The 20,195-nt window shown below is 46.2% G+C and overlaps 1 protein-coding gene across 1 annotated transcript in view; it reads right to left on the reverse strand.

Moving 5' to 3' along the window:
- Nucleotides 1-20,195, reverse strand: part of WNT3 (Wnt family member 3) — a 52,826-nt gene that overhangs the window by 6,511 nt on the left and 26,120 nt on the right. Inside the window, exon 2 of the mRNA XM_085316156.1 lies at nucleotides 6,558-6,799. Coding sequence (XP_085172282.1) covers nucleotides 6,558-6,799 — 242 coding nt within the window. The remainder of the gene's footprint in view (nucleotides 1-6,557; nucleotides 6,800-20,195) is intronic.

The following is a 20,195-nucleotide window of genomic DNA, read 5'->3' on the forward strand; positions in this document are numbered from 1 at the left end:
CTCGTGGGTGTAGCTGGCCTTAGTGATCAGGGCAGGCATCAGTAGATGTGGGATGGAGCAAGAATTTTCCCCTATCTCAGAGCAGCAATGATCCTAGAGATTGTCCTCTTCTTCCAGAGCAGGAGCTGTGAGCCATCTTTTCACCTCCTTGGTGCATCTCCTGTCTCATGTTGTATGCTGGGGAGGTCTTGGCTGCTCCAGGTCTCTCTCTTCAGCCTGTGGTTTTCTCTGCTGGGGTAGGATCTTGTTCCCTCAGCATCCAAAAATTAGACATCTCARTCTGAGCTAACTTCAACCTTTACAAGCAATAGAAACAGGCAACTTATGGATATGTGCCAGCCATGAAAAGCCTCTCATACAAGACTGGGAACTGAGATCTAAATGCCTAACAATCCCAAATCAAGGCTGCTCAATGCTGTCTTTGCAGGTGGGATTACTCAGCATTTTTCACTTTTAATTCAAACTTTTGCTTCCTTTCCCCACCTGCCTCCAGTACTCCAGTAGAGATCCAACCCCTATCTACCAGTGTAAAGCCCGTTTCTCTTAGTTATCTTCCATCAACTAGTTCTAAGGAGACCACTGGGGGCTATAGGCCACAGGTTGAAAATCACTGCTCTAACTCAAGTTTTTCAGCCTGACAAAGGCTATTTGGGTGGCCTATGATATAAAGCAGATCAGATTAGATGAGCTAGTGAGCCCCTCTGGCCTCAGACCAGGACAAGTCGGAGGCAGAGGGGGAGGACGCAAACGACTCCTTGCTGGTGGGCATTTGCTTTCCATCCTTGGGGGAAAAAATAACTGAGAGGCACACTCCACATTTGAAAATCACCTTTAAAAGTGTCCGGTGCCCTCCGACACTGGCACACACGGCTGCTCTGAAGGTAGCTCTGTCAGCCCTGGCAACCCGGGCCTTGCTGGCAATACAGATGGTCCCTGAGAGCCGAGCTGGCACTAGAGGTGCCACGGCTGGATGACGGTTCCTCAGCACCGTGTGTGCCGGGGCTGTTTGCCTCTTTCAGCTGCCTCCCAAGCACCCGGTTCGACAGAAGCCGGACACCGATTCTGCCAGCGGAGCTTTCCGAGTTTTGCGGGGGGGAGCCGCAAGAGCGAGCTGCGAACACAAATGAGTCGCCTTGAAATTCTCCACTGGGTCTGGGCAAGGAGTCGGGAGAATTTCCCAGCGATGAAATGAGGGAGCAGAGTTCCCAGAACCAGGGGAGGGGCTCGCGAGGGAGGATTAGAGCGATCTTGACAGTGCACCACTGCGACTGTCTCCCAGCCAGGCCCGTTACCTGCTGGGACACTCAATTTGCCATTGTTCCCGCAGTGTCACACTGTATTACCAGCATAATGCAGAATGTTTCCGCCGGGCCAGCGTACCCACGGCACAGAGCACTGGCATTCCCCAAGAGCACCTCGTAGCAACGGGGCAATGTTCCCCTGTCCTGCCGTCACCCTCCAATCCCGCCAGCCGGGCTGGGAAATCCCTATTGATGGCTCTCCCCAGCCCCCCGCCACCGGATCAGAATGGCTAAAGGGCGTGTGAATGGTGCAGCAATTTGAAACGACTGCAGTGCTGGGATGGTATCGCTCGCCCTGCCTCACAGTAGGGGAGGAAGCTTAGCTCTTTCTCATCAGTATAAGCTTATTTTTCTCTCTCCCTCTCTCTTTTCCCTCCCCCTCCCGTTAAGCTGTTGAGTTTATATCAAGACGGCCCCCTGATCCCACACACCCCTGTTTAGATGCAAATGACTGCAAGTGTCATGGCTGAGAAAAGCCATGGGTTATCTTGGTGCGGTCTGCCTTTTTCACAGCTCGTGTCAAGGGCTTAGCCAAACACACAAGGACCCCAAAGGCAGCCTRGGCCCAGCTGCCTTTTCTGCACCTGGCCCCACTGCTGTCACACTCACAGCAGCTGAGCACTGGGAGCTGCAGCCCTGGCTGCTGCCACCAGCAAGAGGCTCGAGCCTGCCTGGAGTTGAGGAGGACCTGTCTGGAGAACCAGTGGCATCTGCCTGGAGGGGGAGAGAGAGCAAAGACCAGCTTCTTTGTGAGGAGAAAGGGAGAGGAGCACTCCTCAGGTTGATCTACATGTAGGGAAATGTATGAGCTCTGTAAGGCTCCTACCAAATCCAGTCCTGCAGATCGAGTCCTGTCTGCTTCTCAGAGACCTCTTCTCTATCCCAGGTGTCAGTCTCCTTTCTTAATGTCTCTGGTATATTCCTGCTCCTTACACTCATGACTGGCTCTTTTTGGGTCCTSTAGTTTGAATGAAGTCCTGTATTTCATCACTAACACAAAGAATGACGATTGCTCAGACTGTCCTGGAGCAGCATGTGGCTGTTGGCTTAACGTTGGCTTTGGTGTAGGACTTGGCTGGAAGAAACATTGTCTTTTAATAAACCCTGACCTTATTTTAAAAAGAAAAGGGAGAGAGAAGAGAGAAAGAGGAAAGCAGGTTTTTCCTCCCTCYGTGTCCTAAAGCTGCCCCAGACTGCACACCTGCAGTATAAATCATGTTGGAGAATCTGCTTGTAAAAACATGATCTTACCCCAGATTGTGGATTTTTGTTTGGTTGTAGCCCAGGTTAGAGAAAAAAAAAGACATGCAAAAAGAAAACTTCTTGGAAGATAAACAATGGCCCTAGGAAACCAAAGCCAGCTATGTCTTCCACAGATTTTAGGGCAAAAACCCTATGAATTTGAATTTTGGGCAGGGCAGTGGCATAYGGGAGGCAATCAGGTCTTTCTAGGCAGAGCCCTTAGCAAAGATCTGTGTTCAGCAGCCCTTAAATCAGAATACTTCAGTCCCCAGGGTTTTGCTGTCCTGTAACACTGGTGAATTTGAAGCCGCGTAAGAGGCTGAGAAAGGAGAGATTAGAGTCGTACGTACAGTGAAAYTGGAAAGAGAAATGAGCTCTCTGCAGGATGGAGATGTGATAGGAGATCATGGAAAGACTTGAGGGGCAGGAATCTCGTAAGCTACACCAGGGAGAGATCTCCTGTGATCCCACACTGACACCAGCGCTCAAAGCTGGGACAATGTGCCTGGAGGGAGGCAAAGCTGAGCTTGAACCGCGAGAAGCGATCTGCACAGCCAAACCTCAGCTAACTGCTCATTTTCCCACATTACCGTGCTTTTGARATTAAATTCTGCTTAACTGGCAGCAGCTATGATTAATACTTTTATAGCATMTTTAAGATGAAATCATCCTCAATTTCTTTGCAAGATGTAGTAGTAGTGATTTTAGTTTTAGTGCTGCTCTAGTGAGAAGTATATCTTTGAAGATTTTTTTTTTCTAAAACACATTGACTCTAAGGGGGTAGGAGAGGAGAGCAACCTAAATGTTATCCTTTGATACTCAGAGGTGATTTTATCCAGATATTAATCATTACTTAAATACTGACTACTTTGGGCTCAGTATTTACGGTCTATTCGCCTAATGCATAGTACAAACTGCAACAGTGATTGTGATCTTAGTTTGAGCCCTACCACTAATCAGTTATTAGTTGGCTCGTTACATCCTGTTGTGTGTCCTGGTCATGGCTGTGGTTGCCTGGAAGTCAACAAGAAGCAACATAGCAACAATTGCCACAAGCAGTTACAGGTGCTCAGAGCCTGGCTAGATGTAAACCATGCAGCTGAGGAAGATCACGGACACTGGTTCCAGCTTCTAGGATCAAAACTCCAGATTTTTGTTATTACTGCAGCTATGAAAGATGAACTACAGAKTGGGAGAAGATGATGTTATGAAAGCAACAAAAGTGTCCAGCAACCCTATCCATAACTACCTCCACGTCCTCTTGGGAGGGACAAACGGTGCTGTTGCCCAGATTCATCATAGCTAATGAAATCTATCATGGTCCTTTTTATCGCCAACTTTAGCTCTTCCTTCAGCTGAGAAAACAGATTTGGCTGAAAAGGGTATGTTTTTCTCTGCAACTACTGATGCTGTAAACCTTGGGAATAGCTAAATATTTCCTAGCGTTACTCATTACTACAGAGATGAGATGAGTTCAATCCCTTCTCTGCTTACTAATTTTCAAAACAGCAGGGAAAGACATWAGCAATATTTGAAAATGTAAATAATAACTACAGTCAAATGGCTGGACTTTGAAGAAGTATCATCATTTGTAGATGATACTGTGTATTTTACCTATTCTACACGTATTAATTAGTTAGACATGAGAACAAATATTTGTTTCAAGGTAGTTGCCTGGCATTACCAGTAAACTATTGCTACATCATCGTCAAGGAAACAGTGTAACAGAGGTGCTCAATAATTTTTCTCCATCTGTCAGAAGAGTTTCKGAGCTATGGATGATATTTTAATTTGTCAGCTTGGAGTGCATGGAAATGTTGAGGCATGCCTGCATGTGAGGTTTTGCTCTACTCCCTGCAGCTGAAAGAATCTTAAAATATTCTTCATAAATTCAAAGTTCAGTTTGCTCATTAAGGGAGAATAGTTCAAATCCAATTTTTAAGCTTTTTAACGCTGACAGAAATGGCGTTGAGAGATTTTGAGTGCCTGAATGCTATAATAGTTCTTCCATAATGCACTTAAAAGTTTTTTTATGACAGTTTTTATAAGAATTAAAACTTTCTGATCTTGTAAGTGCTGAAGTTTATGACATGCATTTATTAGGCAGCAAGCTGCAGTATGACAAGATTTGGTGACAAATTATTTGGTTGTAAATATTATAGTTATCCAGAAAAACACCCTGGCAAATCAGAAGGGAATTGGATCTCAACACACCTATGTGACTTTGCAATCTGATTTCAGCAATGAATCTCCCTTTAACCCAAGTGAGTCATTTTCACTGAAAGATACTATTGATGTCTCTTGAAACTGTACCACTATTGGAAGGTTGAAATTTGAAAAAAAAAATATCAAGGATTGCTCATATGCAGAGTATTGTAGTTTTGTAAGAAAGACTCATCAGGAGATATGCACATTGCAGGAGACTATTATGAAATAGTCTAATGTTCTAGCTTTCAAACTTAATTTCTTAAAAGACGCTACCATTATTTCCATTTCCAAGGCAGCAACGATGGCAAGAATAATTTCTTTCGAAAAAACAGACCTTACTGGACTGCAGAGACTCAGAAAGTATCAACGCCAGTGAAGTTAAGCTTCAGAAATGGCTCTGGTTGTATATGAAGCTGTGAAACTAAGGTATTATCTGTGGATGTCACTTGAGCTAAACTGAATATGGAGTCAGCGAAAGGCATTTGATGGAAATCCTGGCTTTCGTTAGTTCCCTACTTCATTTGAGCAATTGCCTTCAGCAAAGCATTTCTGATTTGATCCTAACAGACAAATTGATGGTGCTTGTAGACTCATGTGAATGTGCAGCCCAYCCCTTTCTTCCTGAAGAAAGGAAGGTTGGAAGGAGTAAGAGGTTCTCAAACCTGTGGCTGTGGCATGGACAACATTCAGTGCCAGACCATGCAGTCTGCAGGCTCTTTGGGAAGGGCAGACCAGCTGCTGCTATGAGCGTGCTGCACTTTTTTCTACCCAGAGGAGCTCCAGGCCTCAGATCTCCAGGAAAGATTCCTTCAAGTGGAGCAAAACTGTAGCTGTGAGTCATCCTTCGGTGCTTTCGTACATCAGTGAGAGCCATGGGCTGGGATGGAAGGGTGGGGGAGTTTCTATCTGCCRTATGATTCAGTTCCATGTGAATACCTTTTAATTTATGGTCTTGCTTTACTAACTGACCTTCTGTGAGATATGGGGTAGGTTATCTGCCACCAAGGTCCTCCAGCATCAGCTAATGCTATGGGTGCCCAACTGTCTTGGGGCCCAACATCTCATTTTTGTCAGTGTAATGCCTAAGCTGTGACCTTTTTGGGATTCTCAGCCTTTTCTCAGCTCATCAATGTGCTTCCGTTGTGTCTGATCCTTACCAGTGGATCTAGAAAGGCGGCTTTTCAGGAGGAGGTGATGGAGGGGAGCAAGCCTATGTTGTGGGGGAGAAGAGAAGGAAAATAGGTTTACTTCCACAGCTTCTGTTCCAATCCCTGATGGTTTTGGACATATCTGGCAAAAGGTATATTGAAATCCAGACTAGGCCTCATCAGGACCATAGACTTCAATGATGATTTTTCAGTGCCAGGGGAAAATCTKGACCACTGGGCTGCAGGGGCAGACAGTGCCACATGCCTTTTGCAGCATGACAGACATAGAGCAAAGGCCCTACCTTGACCCTAAGGAAGGGCTTAAAAGACTCCTCAGAGGAGGCRCTCTCCTTTTGCCTTAGACCTGAGTACCATGCAACTCTTGGGCCAGCTGTCAGCTCTAACCCTTCTCCTTGGCTTTCTCCTGGGTCTTCCTGACCCAGGATRTGTGAGCATTCATGGCTAGACCTTCCCTTTCCTGTACTTTGTCTCACCTGGCCCTACTGAGAGCTCCTGGGAAGGGAAYAGGCTCTTGTCTTGACCCCTCTCAACAGCACACATCGTAGTAGGATGTTTGGAGGGATGGCCAAAAGCCAAGTGGAGATATGCTCGTCCTGGCAACACTGTTCCCCCACCAGCCAACCCCTTCACTGTTTACCTTTGTCCAGGACTGGCCCAAAGATGGCCAGGCTATCATCAATGGTGGTGCAGTTCCAGCGGCGGCCCCGAAACTGGTGCTGGCACTCCTGGATGCCCAGCTTCACTCCTTCAGCCACACTGGGCATAATTTCAATGTAGTTCCGGCAGAAGCGGAGCTGCTTGGGAACGAGGCCAGGGATGGAGCCGCAGAGGATGGGCTGGGACCCCAGGGAGCTATACTGCTGGCCTAATGCAAGGGACCTGCAAAGGAGAAAAGACATCATGAGGAGAGGTTGGGAAACCAGCTGGCACCATTCTTTCTGCACCAGCAAAATTTCCCGGGGCGGGGGGAGGATCTGATAAGTCAAGAGTTTAAGATAGTTCAGTAAGAAAAAGTACAGAAAAAGAGGGATTTGATAAGAAAACAGGAGACTTTCCAYTAAATGGCACTGAAGTGAAAAGAGCTTTCACACCTGGAGATACCCTGGGCTGCAAAGATGCATATATTAACTCATCCTCCTTCATGGGCACAGATGGAGGGATTCAGCTACCTGAACGGAGGCACCTAGAGCTACTTGAAGTGCTATGGAGCAGCCAAGACATCCCCATGCGGCTGGCAGGTCTGACAAAGGACCTATAGGGAGGTTTATCTTTGGGAGTAAGAGCTGATGGCTGAGCATACCATGGGATGTGTCAGGGGTCAGCAGACATTGACATGAGGCCTCCTGAATTTCAGCCAGAGTGGGGAGTGTCTTGCCCCATGACAAGTTCATCAGCAGCAGGATTATTGTTTACTGGAAAAGGGCTAGGCTCAGATCAGGTATGTCAATGCCACACAGCCAAGGCTGCCTTGACATCGGTGCAGACAGTGTCCATCAGAGACTGAACCATCACAGGATCCACCCAACAACAAGTGGTCCCTAGGCACAGCTGTGATCCAGGCAGGCAGCTGCAGAGAATTTGCAAATAACTCTGAGGTTGGGCCCAGATGGGCCATGGCAGATAAAGAAGCTATTTGCACAAATTCAAGCATTTCCTGGTACCCAGCTCAAATGCTGAAATATCTCACTAAAGCAGCACTGCTCTAGAGGTCTCTCAGCCATTTCATAGGGTCATTATTCCAGACATTGCATAAACAGATAGAGAATGAGTATCTCTGCCTCAACCRGCTGTCAATCTCCTCTGCAGTTTTGATTTCCTCATTCATGTCTTCCTCCTCCTTGAAGGATGCCTGGCCTTGGATACACCACCTAGAAACAGAATTATCTCCACCTAAACTCATTGTAGGCTCTGAATGGTAGGATGGTAGAGAAGCTTGTTTGTTGGGGACAGAATTTGATACTAAAAATAGCCCTGGGAGATGTGCCTGGAGTCTCAGGCAGGATGCTAAGTTGATACCAACAGTTAGTTGAATTAATTGTTTCTTAAATGTTGTAGAATGTACAGGGAATCTCAGCTCAGGAGAGATGCCTCCACTGAAGACATTGATCAAGAAGAAATGAGTCCCTCCCTGGCTAGGAAGCACACRCCTTCAATCTCTGCCCTAATGCTATCTTAGGCCACAATTCCATGCTCAGCCATCTTTCAGCCCTGTTTCTTCTGCATCTCTGTGCCCATCTACCCAGCAGTGTGCCCACCTACCCTGCAGCTCCAACTGCCTTGACCCTGTAGGACTTTAGCACAGGATGTGATGTTTTGACTTCATCTCTAGCACCCTTGGATAGGACACGGAACAGTGGCAACCAGACAAGGCTGGGAGGCAACAGAGCCTAATAAGGAAAATGCTAGGACTGGTTCCCAGAGCTGCTTTGTGTTTCCAGTTCCCACAGAAAGAAATCTGATGGAGGAAGGGTCAGCACTGCTAGGAAGGAAGGACAACTCCAAAGGACACTTGCAAACACCTTAGCCTTGCTCTCCACCTGGCAGGACCAATAAGGCCTTAAAAGCTGGGAATGAGCAAGAAATAGCATTACCTTTCCCTAGACATGCATTCACACAAAGCCCAGTCTCCAGAGAGTGCCATGCTCTGTCATGCTTTCTCCTGCATTAGTTTGCACAGCAGCRGAAGTGAAGGTCATATTCAATGCCAATGTTAAATCCTCTGCCTGCAGTAGCAGCTCCTCGCAGTAATGGTAGTGCAGTGTTGGCCTGATGTGCTTGCTGTAAGCCCCATACCATGTCACTCTTGCAGGTTAATTGTAACTCACTGGTGTAACCTGTCCCAAGATTTAAGCTGGATGAGCAGTTCAGCCCCTCAGGGATCCCTCAGAAAAGAGTAATGACTGCAAAGGAGTAAGAGCTGGGACTCCATATGATGTCCTGGGGAACTCCTGAAGGAACTCGCCTATCCATTCAACTAAAGACKTTGTCAAATCCCTTCTTTAAGATCCTCTGAGTTATGTTGCATAGAAAGACAGACTGGAGACGTGAAGTCAGTGTTAGCCTGTCTGTTTCGAGGTGGGAGCTGAGATCTGTTGCATGGGAAAGGGCCTTGGGAAGGACAAGAGACTGCTCTCAGTTGCATGTGGTCACTCACCCAGCTCATGAAGCTGCTTACACACATACACAGTATGTAGTAACCTCACTTCTCTCTCTTTTTTTTCTCTCTCTAGCAGATTGGCTTGGAATGGGTCATTTGCTTTTGTTCAGCTTTCTCAGTTATTTCTTCCTCTTTTGGATGGTCACCATCATTGCAGAGCCTCTGTTCTTTATCTTCCTTAACTGATGGTTATTGAAAATACTTTCTATTTAGTTGAGTCTGCTGATCCTTCTTAGATAGATATCAAAACCCTCTAATTCCTCTTGGTCCACCATCCCCATCTATCCGTAAGTCCTGGGAAAGCATCCATGTCAGGGCACTGTGGCTAAAGTACTGCAGCTCTGGTCTGAACTTTTGAGTCCAATGGACTGATGATTCTCTATTTAGGGTCCGGTATGTGAAAATGAAACAAAACTTATTTAAAATCCAAATCCAAGATCCAAACTSTGTGTGGCTCTAACATAGAATTGACAAAAACTCATGGAGAGAAAGAAAATACATTTGAAGAAGTATCACAGGAGGAATTTTGGAGAGATAGGGGAAAAGGACAATTCTTAAAGTGCAAAACACAGCATCAAGGCTGCCAACCGTATGACCTCCAGACTCCAGAGTTTCTTTCAATATGAGGCATCCTTTCTTGCTGTCTGACTTTGTCCTGTCAGCCTCCCTGCTCCTGGCCCATGTTCCTCCAGTTCCCATCATGTCAAAGGGAAATAGCTGTTTCACTGCCCTGCTCCACTGCCCCCAGCTTCGCCTGCAGGAGCCGACAGATGTATTTTCCCAGCATCAGTTCACAATCCAGATATTTTGCATGCTCTAGGGCAAGAGCCATAAAAATCAGACAGCTCTGCTGGGATGGGATACTCCCTTTCATCTTTGCATGTACAAGTGTGAGCAGACAGATGTGTACATAAAGGTAGGCTTTTGTGTGTGTGTGTGTGTGAGTGCAGTGCATGACACAGGGAGCATGAGTGCACACGGCAAATGCACGGGAAATCCCCTTTCTCTTTTTCTACTTAATCCTCTAAATCTCTCAAGAGCCCCGACACTGTCTGTCAGGCCAGTGACTCCTTTTGTTCCCATCCAATAGCACTAGTCATAGAAGAGCTGTGGATCCAGCAGTCTCCAGYTGACCTTCCACAGGTCACATCAGTCTGGGATGAGCTTTCAAAGCCCTGGGAGGAAAGTGTCTTGTGTAAATCCTCCTTCKCCAATTTCAGGTAGGTTCATCCTTTCTGGAGCTGACTAGGGGAGAAGTAGGGCTTGTGAATCTGCAAGCAAATTACTGTTCTCCACATGGAYGCTCTGCTAGGATACCTGACCTGGAGTAAATGCAGAGATTTCAAGATGTGCTCCACCACTGTGTCCTCCTTATCTTACTCCAGTGTCTTTGGAGAGGTAACTCRTGTCTTTGCATTGCCTCAGTGTGGAAGATGTTGTGCCCACTTTCTCTCTCAAATGTATCCCTCCTATAGAGATGGCCTGCATCTCATCTTTTTCTACTTGGGCCACTGGTAGGAAAGACACTTGGTATCAAGAGAAGTTTGAGGTAGTACTAATTGAAAATACCAGGATTTGGCCTGATCAGAACTACGCCAAAATGTCTAAAAAGGAAGTTTTATGATGAATACCAAAAAAGACTTGCTGCCGACAAGAGCTGTTGGGGTATGAACCTTTCTTCTCTGCAAGAGACTGGAGGTAGTGTTGCTTAGAGTACTTTGGACTGTGTTGGACAATGCACCGTGCACATTAAAGCATCAGAGCTGGGTTTTCTAGGCCAGAGGCAAACCATGGTGAGCTGGCAGTCCAGTGGCGCAGGGGACTTGCAGCTTGCATGGAAGCATGATGCCCTGATTGGCTACTCTCCGGAGGGAGAGTGGCTTCATGGAAAGAGGTTTGGCCATCCTCTGTCCTGCATGCAGGTCTAGCATGGTGATGGCTGATCCAAAGGATTTGCTCACAAGTGTTTCATGCTCCAGTTTTATCATCAAAAAAGGTAGTTACATGTCAGGAGAGGACCAGCTTCCTGGGGAATTATCTGCCCCAGTCACTCAACTCTTCTCTTTTTTCTGCACTCCCATAAAACTGTTGCCATCTTTAAGGAGTTCTGGGAGCCCAACTGTTTTTCTTAGTGCTGGAAAATGTTGACATTTGTGCAATAAGTGCATTACAGACTCCAACAAGCTCCAAAACTGGGCAGCATCTCTGATTGCTGTGAGTACCCAAGGTCATTGCTGCAGCATTTGACTTGAAATGCAGGGGGAAAACTTCCTYGATATGCTGCTGAAGGAGTGTTTTCTAGCCCTAAACTCAGCAGCTAAAAGTAGACAAATCAGCAGAGCAAGTTTTCCTTTCTTCCACCATATCTTGAACTGCATCAGTCCTRTGGCCTAATGGGTAGGAGAATTTGGGTTGTAGAGGTGCATGTCTCCAAAGGTAAGTCTTGTCCCATGGAGCTTTAAACATTCCTCACATTGCAGCTTTTTCCTTGCCTCCTCCAAGTAATCTCCAAGGTAAAGGGCAAATGTAGGCATGCTACCTGTGGATCCTATACCTCACTGTGATGTTTTCCTTAGCTAACTTATTAGAAAGAGATTGTATTTTCATCTTGGGAACTATCCAGCCCAACTGTGGTAGGGCTCAGGTCAATATAAAATCCTTACCAAAATACATGACTACAAACATTGTGCAGATGCTGCTGCTAGTAGCAATGAGCTTAGACTCCATTGATGAAGAGAGTCATAGCAATTGCCTTGCCTACGTGACACATAAGCTAGTGAGTGCTATGTTCTCTTAGACACAGATTTCTGATCTCCTCCCATCTTGGAGCATGAGCAGATGTGTGCAATGAGTCAGCTTAGTTCAGGGCTCTGCTGTGCGAATGYTGGAGGCCACGGCATGGCTGCTTTCTCCTTCTGTTTTACCATCAGTGAAACAACAACTGCTTTTCCTAAATGTTTGGAGAGCCATGGCTGGAAACACTCTGTGAGGGCACTGAGGAATCTGTAGAAATGAGGCTCTTTTAAACAACTGTAGTTCCAAAGCAACTCGAATAGCTGCAGCATAATGTTATGGGGAAAAAGTCAGTTCTGCTTGTGCTTTCTAAGGTCTTTTGAATRCCCCATATTGATCTCTGATCTCTTGCACTATTTATAATGCATTGGGGATACTATGAATCGGTAGGACAAAAAGCAGATCACAGTTCAGATTTTATTTGCCACCAGCTGTATTGGAGAAAACCTTTCACTGCCTGAAAGATTTTTCATTGTTCTATTTTTAGATGTATTAGGCATTTTCCAGTTCTGGGCCACATTCTGATTAAAATGGACAATTACACAGGCTAGTATGCCACAGTTTTGCAGTGCTCAGTGGCCCAGAGTTGACACATTGAAATGCACATTGGGAGGCAGTCGTTTTTGCTCCGACTCTTTCTCCGTATTTAGCATTGAGCACTTCCTACGTCCCATGAAAGAAAGACTTTATCCCATCCTAACATCACCACCATCACCATCACTCACTTGCTTTTCAGGTAAGAAAAAGGCTGTACAAAATCATTGCTAGCAGAGATGCATTTCAAGTCTTCTGGATGGAAGACTAAATCCTGTTAGATTTGTTATGGTACTGTCTGGCTAGTTTAGCTTGATGCCAATGTTCAAAGTCCTTTTTCAAGTAGCAGATGTTCATTCTAAGATCAGAGATTATGAATCTTTCCCCAGCAGTTAACTTTGACAGAGTTGTACTTATCTGTAGACAAGTGCCTCCAGCTGCTAACTCTGTTCTGCTGCCTGACCTTAGAGGAGATATTATATCTGGTATAATATTCACATTTTTTAATTCTTGTAATTTGCTGACTGCAGTCCTTTGTGAATAGGGTAAGACACAAATTCTTGGGTTTGTATGAAGATCAAGAGCAACATAAGGATATTCTTGCAAGTAAAAGCATGCAATATATATGCACATATGAGCTTGAGATATGCCAGATTTTGACTGAATATGTAGATTGAACAAGAAAACAGAATAATTCAAATAAGGAAAATAAAAAAAATCACAGTTTACTAGGGAACTGCACATTATTAATGAATCCCATGCCTTTGCTCATAAATCACCCATTACTTAATCCCTACTGAGCATGTCTTGAGTTTTGAGCTTTTTCCACAGATTAGGCATTTGTGTTCCTGATATGAGATGTCACCATCACCACAGGCTCTCCAGCAGATTGCAGTCAGTGGTGTCTCTAGGAAACAGGCATTAAAATTCATTAAAAAAAGAGAGATTGAACTGCCTGAGCAAGCATTAGAGGCTGATCCCCAGACTAGAGTGAGTCCCGTTGGCATGACAGCTGATGTAGTTCTACAGAGAGATCTACTCTCCTGTACTAGTGACTTCAAACATCYGTGTGAGGTGAACTCTTGAACAAGAGAGTTCTTTTTCAAGTGGGTATGTTTGCAAACTACCTCAGTAAATAGTTTGTGTGAACTGCTGCATGATCTGCACAAAATTCAGCATCCTGCAAGGCCAGATTCTGTCCAGTTAAGATTCTGCCTTAATTTAGTCAGACCTGAGGGTCAGGAACCTTTCTAAAACCTTCGCAAATGCAAAAGTTCAGCTAGAAATCATTCTCAAACCTGTGGTTGCTTAGAAATAGACTAAGTATCCCTCTAGGAACTATCCCAAAGGGACATTTCAGGGCATTTCAATTCCTCAAAGTTCTATGTGATTTTTATTTATCATCCATGAAAACATAGTGGTACTTTCTTCTACGAGTTTGTTATCTCCAACTGTTTCTTCTAGAAGGATTAAATCCTTTCTCCAAGGAAGAGGGCAGTGCAGGACAGAGGGAGATTTCCCTGATGGGAAACACCCCATTAGAGGCTCTTGCAAAGGCCAGGGGTGGTTGCCCCCTGTGTTGTTCAGAGGCACGTTACATAGCACCAGCTGGTTAGAAATTGGAGAACTGCAGTATCTAGTTTCAGAAGATATCTGTGACCTCTAGTTAAACCCATCTGCCTCATTCACAGAGAAATGTTTAATACTATTTCCAGATCGAGATGAGAAGGCACTTAATGATATGATTCTCAAAGCAGCGTACAAGGTTTGATCAGCATGTTCCCTGTATGAGCAGAAGGCAGCAGTGATAGATATAGTTTTATTTTAAGACATCAGAAAGATGATTTCTTAGGTATTACAGAAATGTTAAAAAGAAAGCCACTTAAGGTTTTAGGAATTAGAAGGAATGCTGACTGTTAAATCTTTTTGTCCTCAAGTCTATCTGGAAAAGGAAGGAATGAGGAAAATGTCCTTCCAAAGACTCTGCATGAGCAGGTTRTGATCACTCAAAACTAAGCCAGTGGTCTTAGCCCCATGGCTCTGTTACCAGCCCACCAATGCCAGGGCCAGCCAGGCATGGCTCCTGTGAGCGAGGAGGCCAATTTCTTCAGAGGTCCTGGAGCTGGGAGGGAGGTCCCCAGCAAGTTTTCCAAAGCCTTGTCCCAGATTTTTACCAGCTGGGAATTTTAAATTGGACAGAGTCTGACAGARGACAAGTCGACAGAGACAGTGCAGCAGAAGAAAAATAAGCTCATGTGTTAGGATTAATGCCTAATTCAGGTGATTGATACAAACGATGTGCTAGTGAGCAGATGGAAGGGARAGAAGGCAAGAAGGGGCTTGCCCTAAAGGCAGACTGACAGAGGCTGAATTACTTTAAAGTCTGAGCATTTAATCCCACGTAGACGTCAACAGCAAGGAGGGCAATGTGTGCAGTGACATGGCAAAAAAGGAGCGCTGAGGAATGAAAAAGGCAGGATGAGGCTGAAGGAAGCATGAAGGCAAGTGAAGGAGGTAGTTGGGGAGGAGTTTGCCCTGCTCAGTGTGGAGAGGGTAGAGGTGTTATGGGAGCTGCTGTCATCAACTGAACAGGAAACTCCAGGGTTGAACATATCAGCTAGGATAGTGCGAGCTGAAACTCAAAGAAATGGATTAAAATCTCACAGAATCACAGAATGGGTAAGGTTGGAAGGAAACTCTGGAGATCATCTACTCCAACCCCACTGCTCAAACAGGGTCACCTAGAGCATGTTAGACAGGTTCACATCCAAGCGGGCTTTGAATATCTCCAGAGAAGGAGACGCCACAACCTCTCTGGGCAACCTGTTCCAGTGCTCTGTCACTCTCACAGGAAAGAAATTCCTCTTCATGTTCAAGCGGAACTTCCTGTGGTTCATTTTTTGCCCATTTCCTCTTGTCCTTTTGTATGGGACAACTGAAAAGAGTTTGTCCACATCCCCCTGACACCTTCCCTTCAGATACTTATAGACATTGATAAGATCCCCYGTCAGTCTTCTCTTCCCCAGGCTAAAGAGGCCCAACTCTCGTAGCCGTTCCTCATAGCGCAGATGCTCCAGTCCTCTGATCATCTTCATAGCCCTATGCTGGACTCTCTCCAGTGGCTCCATGTCTCTCTTGTATTGGGGAGCCCAGAACTGCACACAGTACTCGAGATGAGGCCTCACGAGGGCTGAGTAGAGGGGCAGGATCACCTCCTTCAACCTGCCGGCAACATTCTTCCTAATGCACCCCAGGAGACCATTGGCCTTCCTGACCACAAGAGCGCATTGCTGGCTCATAGTCAACTTGTCATACACCAGCACTCCCAGGTCCTTCTCTGCAGAGCTGCTTTCCAGCAGGTCAGCCCCCAGCCTGTACTGGTGCATAGGGTTATTCTTCCCTAGATTCAAGACTCTGCACTTGCCCTTGTTAAACTTCAGGAGGTTCCTCTCCGCCCAGCTCTCCAGCCCGTCCAGGTCTCTCTGAATGGCAGCACAGCCCTCAGGTGTGTCAGCCACTCCTCCCAGCTTGGTATCATCAGCAAACTTGCTGAGGAGGCACTCTGTCCCCTCATCCAGGTGAATGAATAAGGTGATGAATAAGTTGAACAGGATGGGACCCARTACTGAGCCCTGGGGAACTCCACTAGCCAGAGACCTCCAACTAGACTCCATGCCAATGATGACAACCCTCTGAGCTCTGCCAGTTCATTCAGCCAGTTCTCTATCCACCTCATTGTCCACTAATCTAACCCACACTTCCTGAGCTTATGCAGGAGGATGCTATGGGAGATAGCATCAAAAGCCTTGCTGAAGTCAAGGTACCCAACATCCACTGCTCTTCTCTCATCTACCCAGCCAGTTATTCCATCACAGAAGGCTATCAGACTGGTTAAGCAGGAGTTCCCCTTGGTGAACCCATGCTGGCTACTCCTGATCACCTTCTTTCCCTCCATATGCCTGGAGATGACATCCAGAATGAGCTGTTCCATCACCTTTCCAAGGATGGAGGTGAGGCTGACTGGCCTATAGTTTCCTGGTTCCTCCTTCTTGCCCTTTTTGAAAACTGGAGTGACATTGGCTTTCTTCCAGTCCTCAGGCACCTCTCCAGTTCTCCATGACTTTTCAAAGATGATGGAGAGTGGCCTGGCAACAACATCTGCCAGCTCCCTCAGCACCTGTGGGTGCATCCCATCAGGGCCCATGAATCTGTGGATGTCAAGCTTGCCCAGAAGATCTCTAATTCTATTCTCCTCAACCAAAGGAAAGTCTTCCTTTCTCTAGACTTTCTCCTTTGTCTCCAGGCTCTGGGATTCATGAGGGCTGCCCTTAGCAGTGAAGACTGAAGCAAAGAAGGCATTCAGTAACTCTGCCTTCTCTGTATCCTTCGTCACCACAGCCCCTGCCCCATTCAGCAGTGGGCCCACATTTTCCCCAGTCTTCCTCTTGCTACTGATGTATTTGAAGAATCTCTTCTTGTTGTCTTAGACATCCCTTGCCAGGCTTAATTCTATACAGCCCTTAGCCTTCCTCGTCGCATCTCTACATACACTGACAGCATTCTTATAATCCTCCCAAGTAGCCTGTCCCCTGTTCCACATTCTGTGTACTTTCTTCTTCTGTTGGAGTTTTGCCAGGAGCTCCTTGCTCATCCTTGCTGGTCTCCTGCCCCCTTTGCTGGACGTCTTTCTCCTTGGGATGCACTGCTCTTGAGCTTGGAGGAAGCAGGGCTTGAATATTAGCCAGCTCTCCTCTATAGATGGGATGCAGAGAGTCTTCTACCACTGACAGAGTATGCATAGTCTAGGTGTGTAAAAGCAAGTGAAGAAAATAGTTGGGGAGAATATTTCCTAGCAGAAGACTATAAGACAGGAAGCAGGGAAGGCCTCTATGAGCATTTGTGCCCAAGGGAATATTTATATCTGTTTGTATCTGTTTGTGTATTTCGCACGCCATGATTTTAATCATTAGAAGAAACTGCCAAAGGATGTCTTGTAACAACAGAATATCCCTTCTTAAACGTACAGTTGTATGTTTGTATTTCATCTTCTTCTTCCATTCTAAAGATAATGTAACTATTGTCAGTGGGATGTGATTTCCTTCATTCTCCTTGTAAAGTGCATCCAGACTGCCAGCTGAATGAAGCTTTGGGGTACATATGGGGGGTCCAAGGGAGATGCAAGACCCAAACTTTCATGTCAGGGCTCATGACATGACATGTTTTCTTAACTGAAAGAAGGATTTAGGCATGGATGGTACAGTCACTTTGAGGTTTAAAGCCCATAGGAGTATTCCCCAATCTCCCACTTAGCCACCAAACAATCTAGGTAGTATTTGCCATCTCAAATGCCTGCATTTTGCAGAAAATGTCCCCTGCTACTTGAATGTTTCTTACAAGGCTTGCTTGGTAGGATGCTAAACCCCAAATCCTGTCTTCTGGATTGAGTCTCACTGGCAGACACAGGGTGCTTTTACTAGTCTGAGCTCACATGGGTCAAGCAGTGACAGGGCCATCTTCCACTGAATACATATGGGATGGGATGAGCATGTGGCCCTTGAGAGATGCCTGGTTGAATGCTACCTCTGCCAAAGAGATGTAAAACCATTGTTTCTGAGGTCAATGTCCTAGCCAAGGGACACAACAATTCAGGGCAGAATCTTCTCATTCTGAGGTTGTTTTGGAGCATGTTGGCTTTGTGAACTAGGTATTTTCACCACTGAAGACTGCTCCACTTGACCTATGAGGTTAGGATTCTTGTTCATGGTCAGGTTCCCTCTGTCAGGCTAAGGAAGGCTTTTGTACACAATGGACCATCTTTGACAGGAAGGATCGACTTACTGGCACTCCGTAAGTTGCACCTAGATCACCTCCAAATCTGAGACCTAACCCTCAGGTTACCCACAGTAAGCAGTGTCCCATATAGCTTTTGCATATGTGGGAACCAGCAGCTCCTCTGGTGCTGGCTTGAAGGGAATGTGTTGCATGAAGCCTGTGCTTTGAAACTGCCCATTGGTCTGAGTCTTTCAGCCAGACAGGGGAAATGCCACTGGCTGATTCTTCAAGAGTCGGACCTTTGGATGAAGAAGCCTACCTGCCACCTGAGTCTCATGGTCTTTCTGGATGTTGTAAGCCTTGCTATAAATGCATCTCTCAGGACTAATGGGCAGTGACACCAAGCAGCTATGTGCTAGTTGGTTCAAACAGCTCTGTGATGTGATGGCCCTTGAGGGTCCTGGTAACGCCAGGGATGAACTATAATTATAACCCTTTAGAGACTTAATGTAGCAGGTGACCATAATCTGCAGGGATGATAAATAGCAAGGTGCCATTTGCAGTAACATCTCATGCCATAAACAGGGCCTGTTGCCTGTTTTGGGGCAGGATGTGGGTACAGAAGGGAGTTTACCGATCTCCTCAGTGCATAAATCACAGGGAACCCCACTCTAGCATGTACAGAAAGAGCAACTGCCTGCAGGCAGTCAGAGAAGGTGCAGGGAGTGGCTGGGGTTCTGCTCAGACTTAGTGAGTTTTGGGGTGGAGAAAGAGAAGAGCAAATACAAGAAGGAAGATGAAGGTGTCCAGCTGTAAAGGATGTCATCATCATCATCCTGGAAATGATTCAGCTCTTCTAGGGTTAAAAACCTCCCACTTACTCTTGTTTCTGATCCTATAACCACTCCTGATCCATGGGTCTCCAAATCCATCAACTTTCCAAGCTAACATGTCCCTGCCCAAGAGGACTGTGCCATGCACCTGGCTGTGCTGAGTAACGCTCAGTGCAGCTCCTTCAGCATGTCAACAGCAAGGAATAACAGGGAACCAGACCCCTGGCCTTGAACCACTAAAATCTTTTTTAAACTCTTGATTGGATGCTGTGAAGATTTTGGGAACTGTTTGTTTCCTAGCACAAAGTTCACCCATAGTTTCTACATGGGAAATGTCTGACCGTGCTTGGTTTGAATCCAAGCCAGTGGTTGCTTTCAACATCAAAAAAGGCAAATCTCTTACTGGGCTTTGCTAGTGTGTGGCCAACATATAGGAGGAAGTCACCCTGGTCAGTGCTAGTGAGCCAGGCCTGGATCTTTGCATCCAGTTTCAGGTCCACTAGTGGATKATGGATGTGTAGAAAATGGAGAGGGTCCAGTAGAGGCAACCGTGATGGTCAAGGATTGAGAGGATGTTGTCTACCAGGAGTGGTGGAGGGAGCTGGGCTAGTTAAATATGCAGAAGAGGAGGCTGAGGGGTGTCTAATAGCAGCATACAGCTAGTTGTGGGTCAGTTGTATGTCTCTTCTCAGTGGTGCCAGACAGTATAACAAAGCACAGTAGGTTCAGGGTGGGCAGGAGGATTCCATCCTGACCTGAGAGAGTGGTGCAGCCCTGGACCAGGTGCCAGTGAGATGGGGAGGGAGTGGTTCTCTATCCTTGGAAGCTGTCAGAGCTTAGCTGGACAAAGCCTTGGCTGCCCTTGCTTGTGCTGGAGTTAATCCAGCTCCAGGGAAGGTTGAGACTCTTAAGTGTCCCTTCCCACCAGCACTGCTGTGATTTGGCATAATAGGCTCTGATATCAAAGCAGAAGAGAAGCATTTGTCTCCTCARTGGCATGACTGTCATCTCTGGGAGTGATGCAGGAATGCGCTGGCAGAGGCTGCATGAGGACCTGGAGACATAGCCTGAGACTGAGAAGGAGAGTAATGGGAGAGCACAGCTTCTGGGAGAATGATGAAGGCTGCAAGACCCTATATCTTAACAGCTGTAGGAAAGCACAGGGTGATGAACAAATAACTCTGAA

Source organism: Rhea americana, unplaced genomic scaffold (assembly GCF_003343005.1).
Source record: "Rhea americana isolate MKP2758 unplaced genomic scaffold, rheAme1 scaffold_453, whole genome shotgun sequence".
NCBI lineage: Eukaryota > Metazoa > Chordata > Aves > Rheiformes > Rheidae > Rhea > Rhea americana.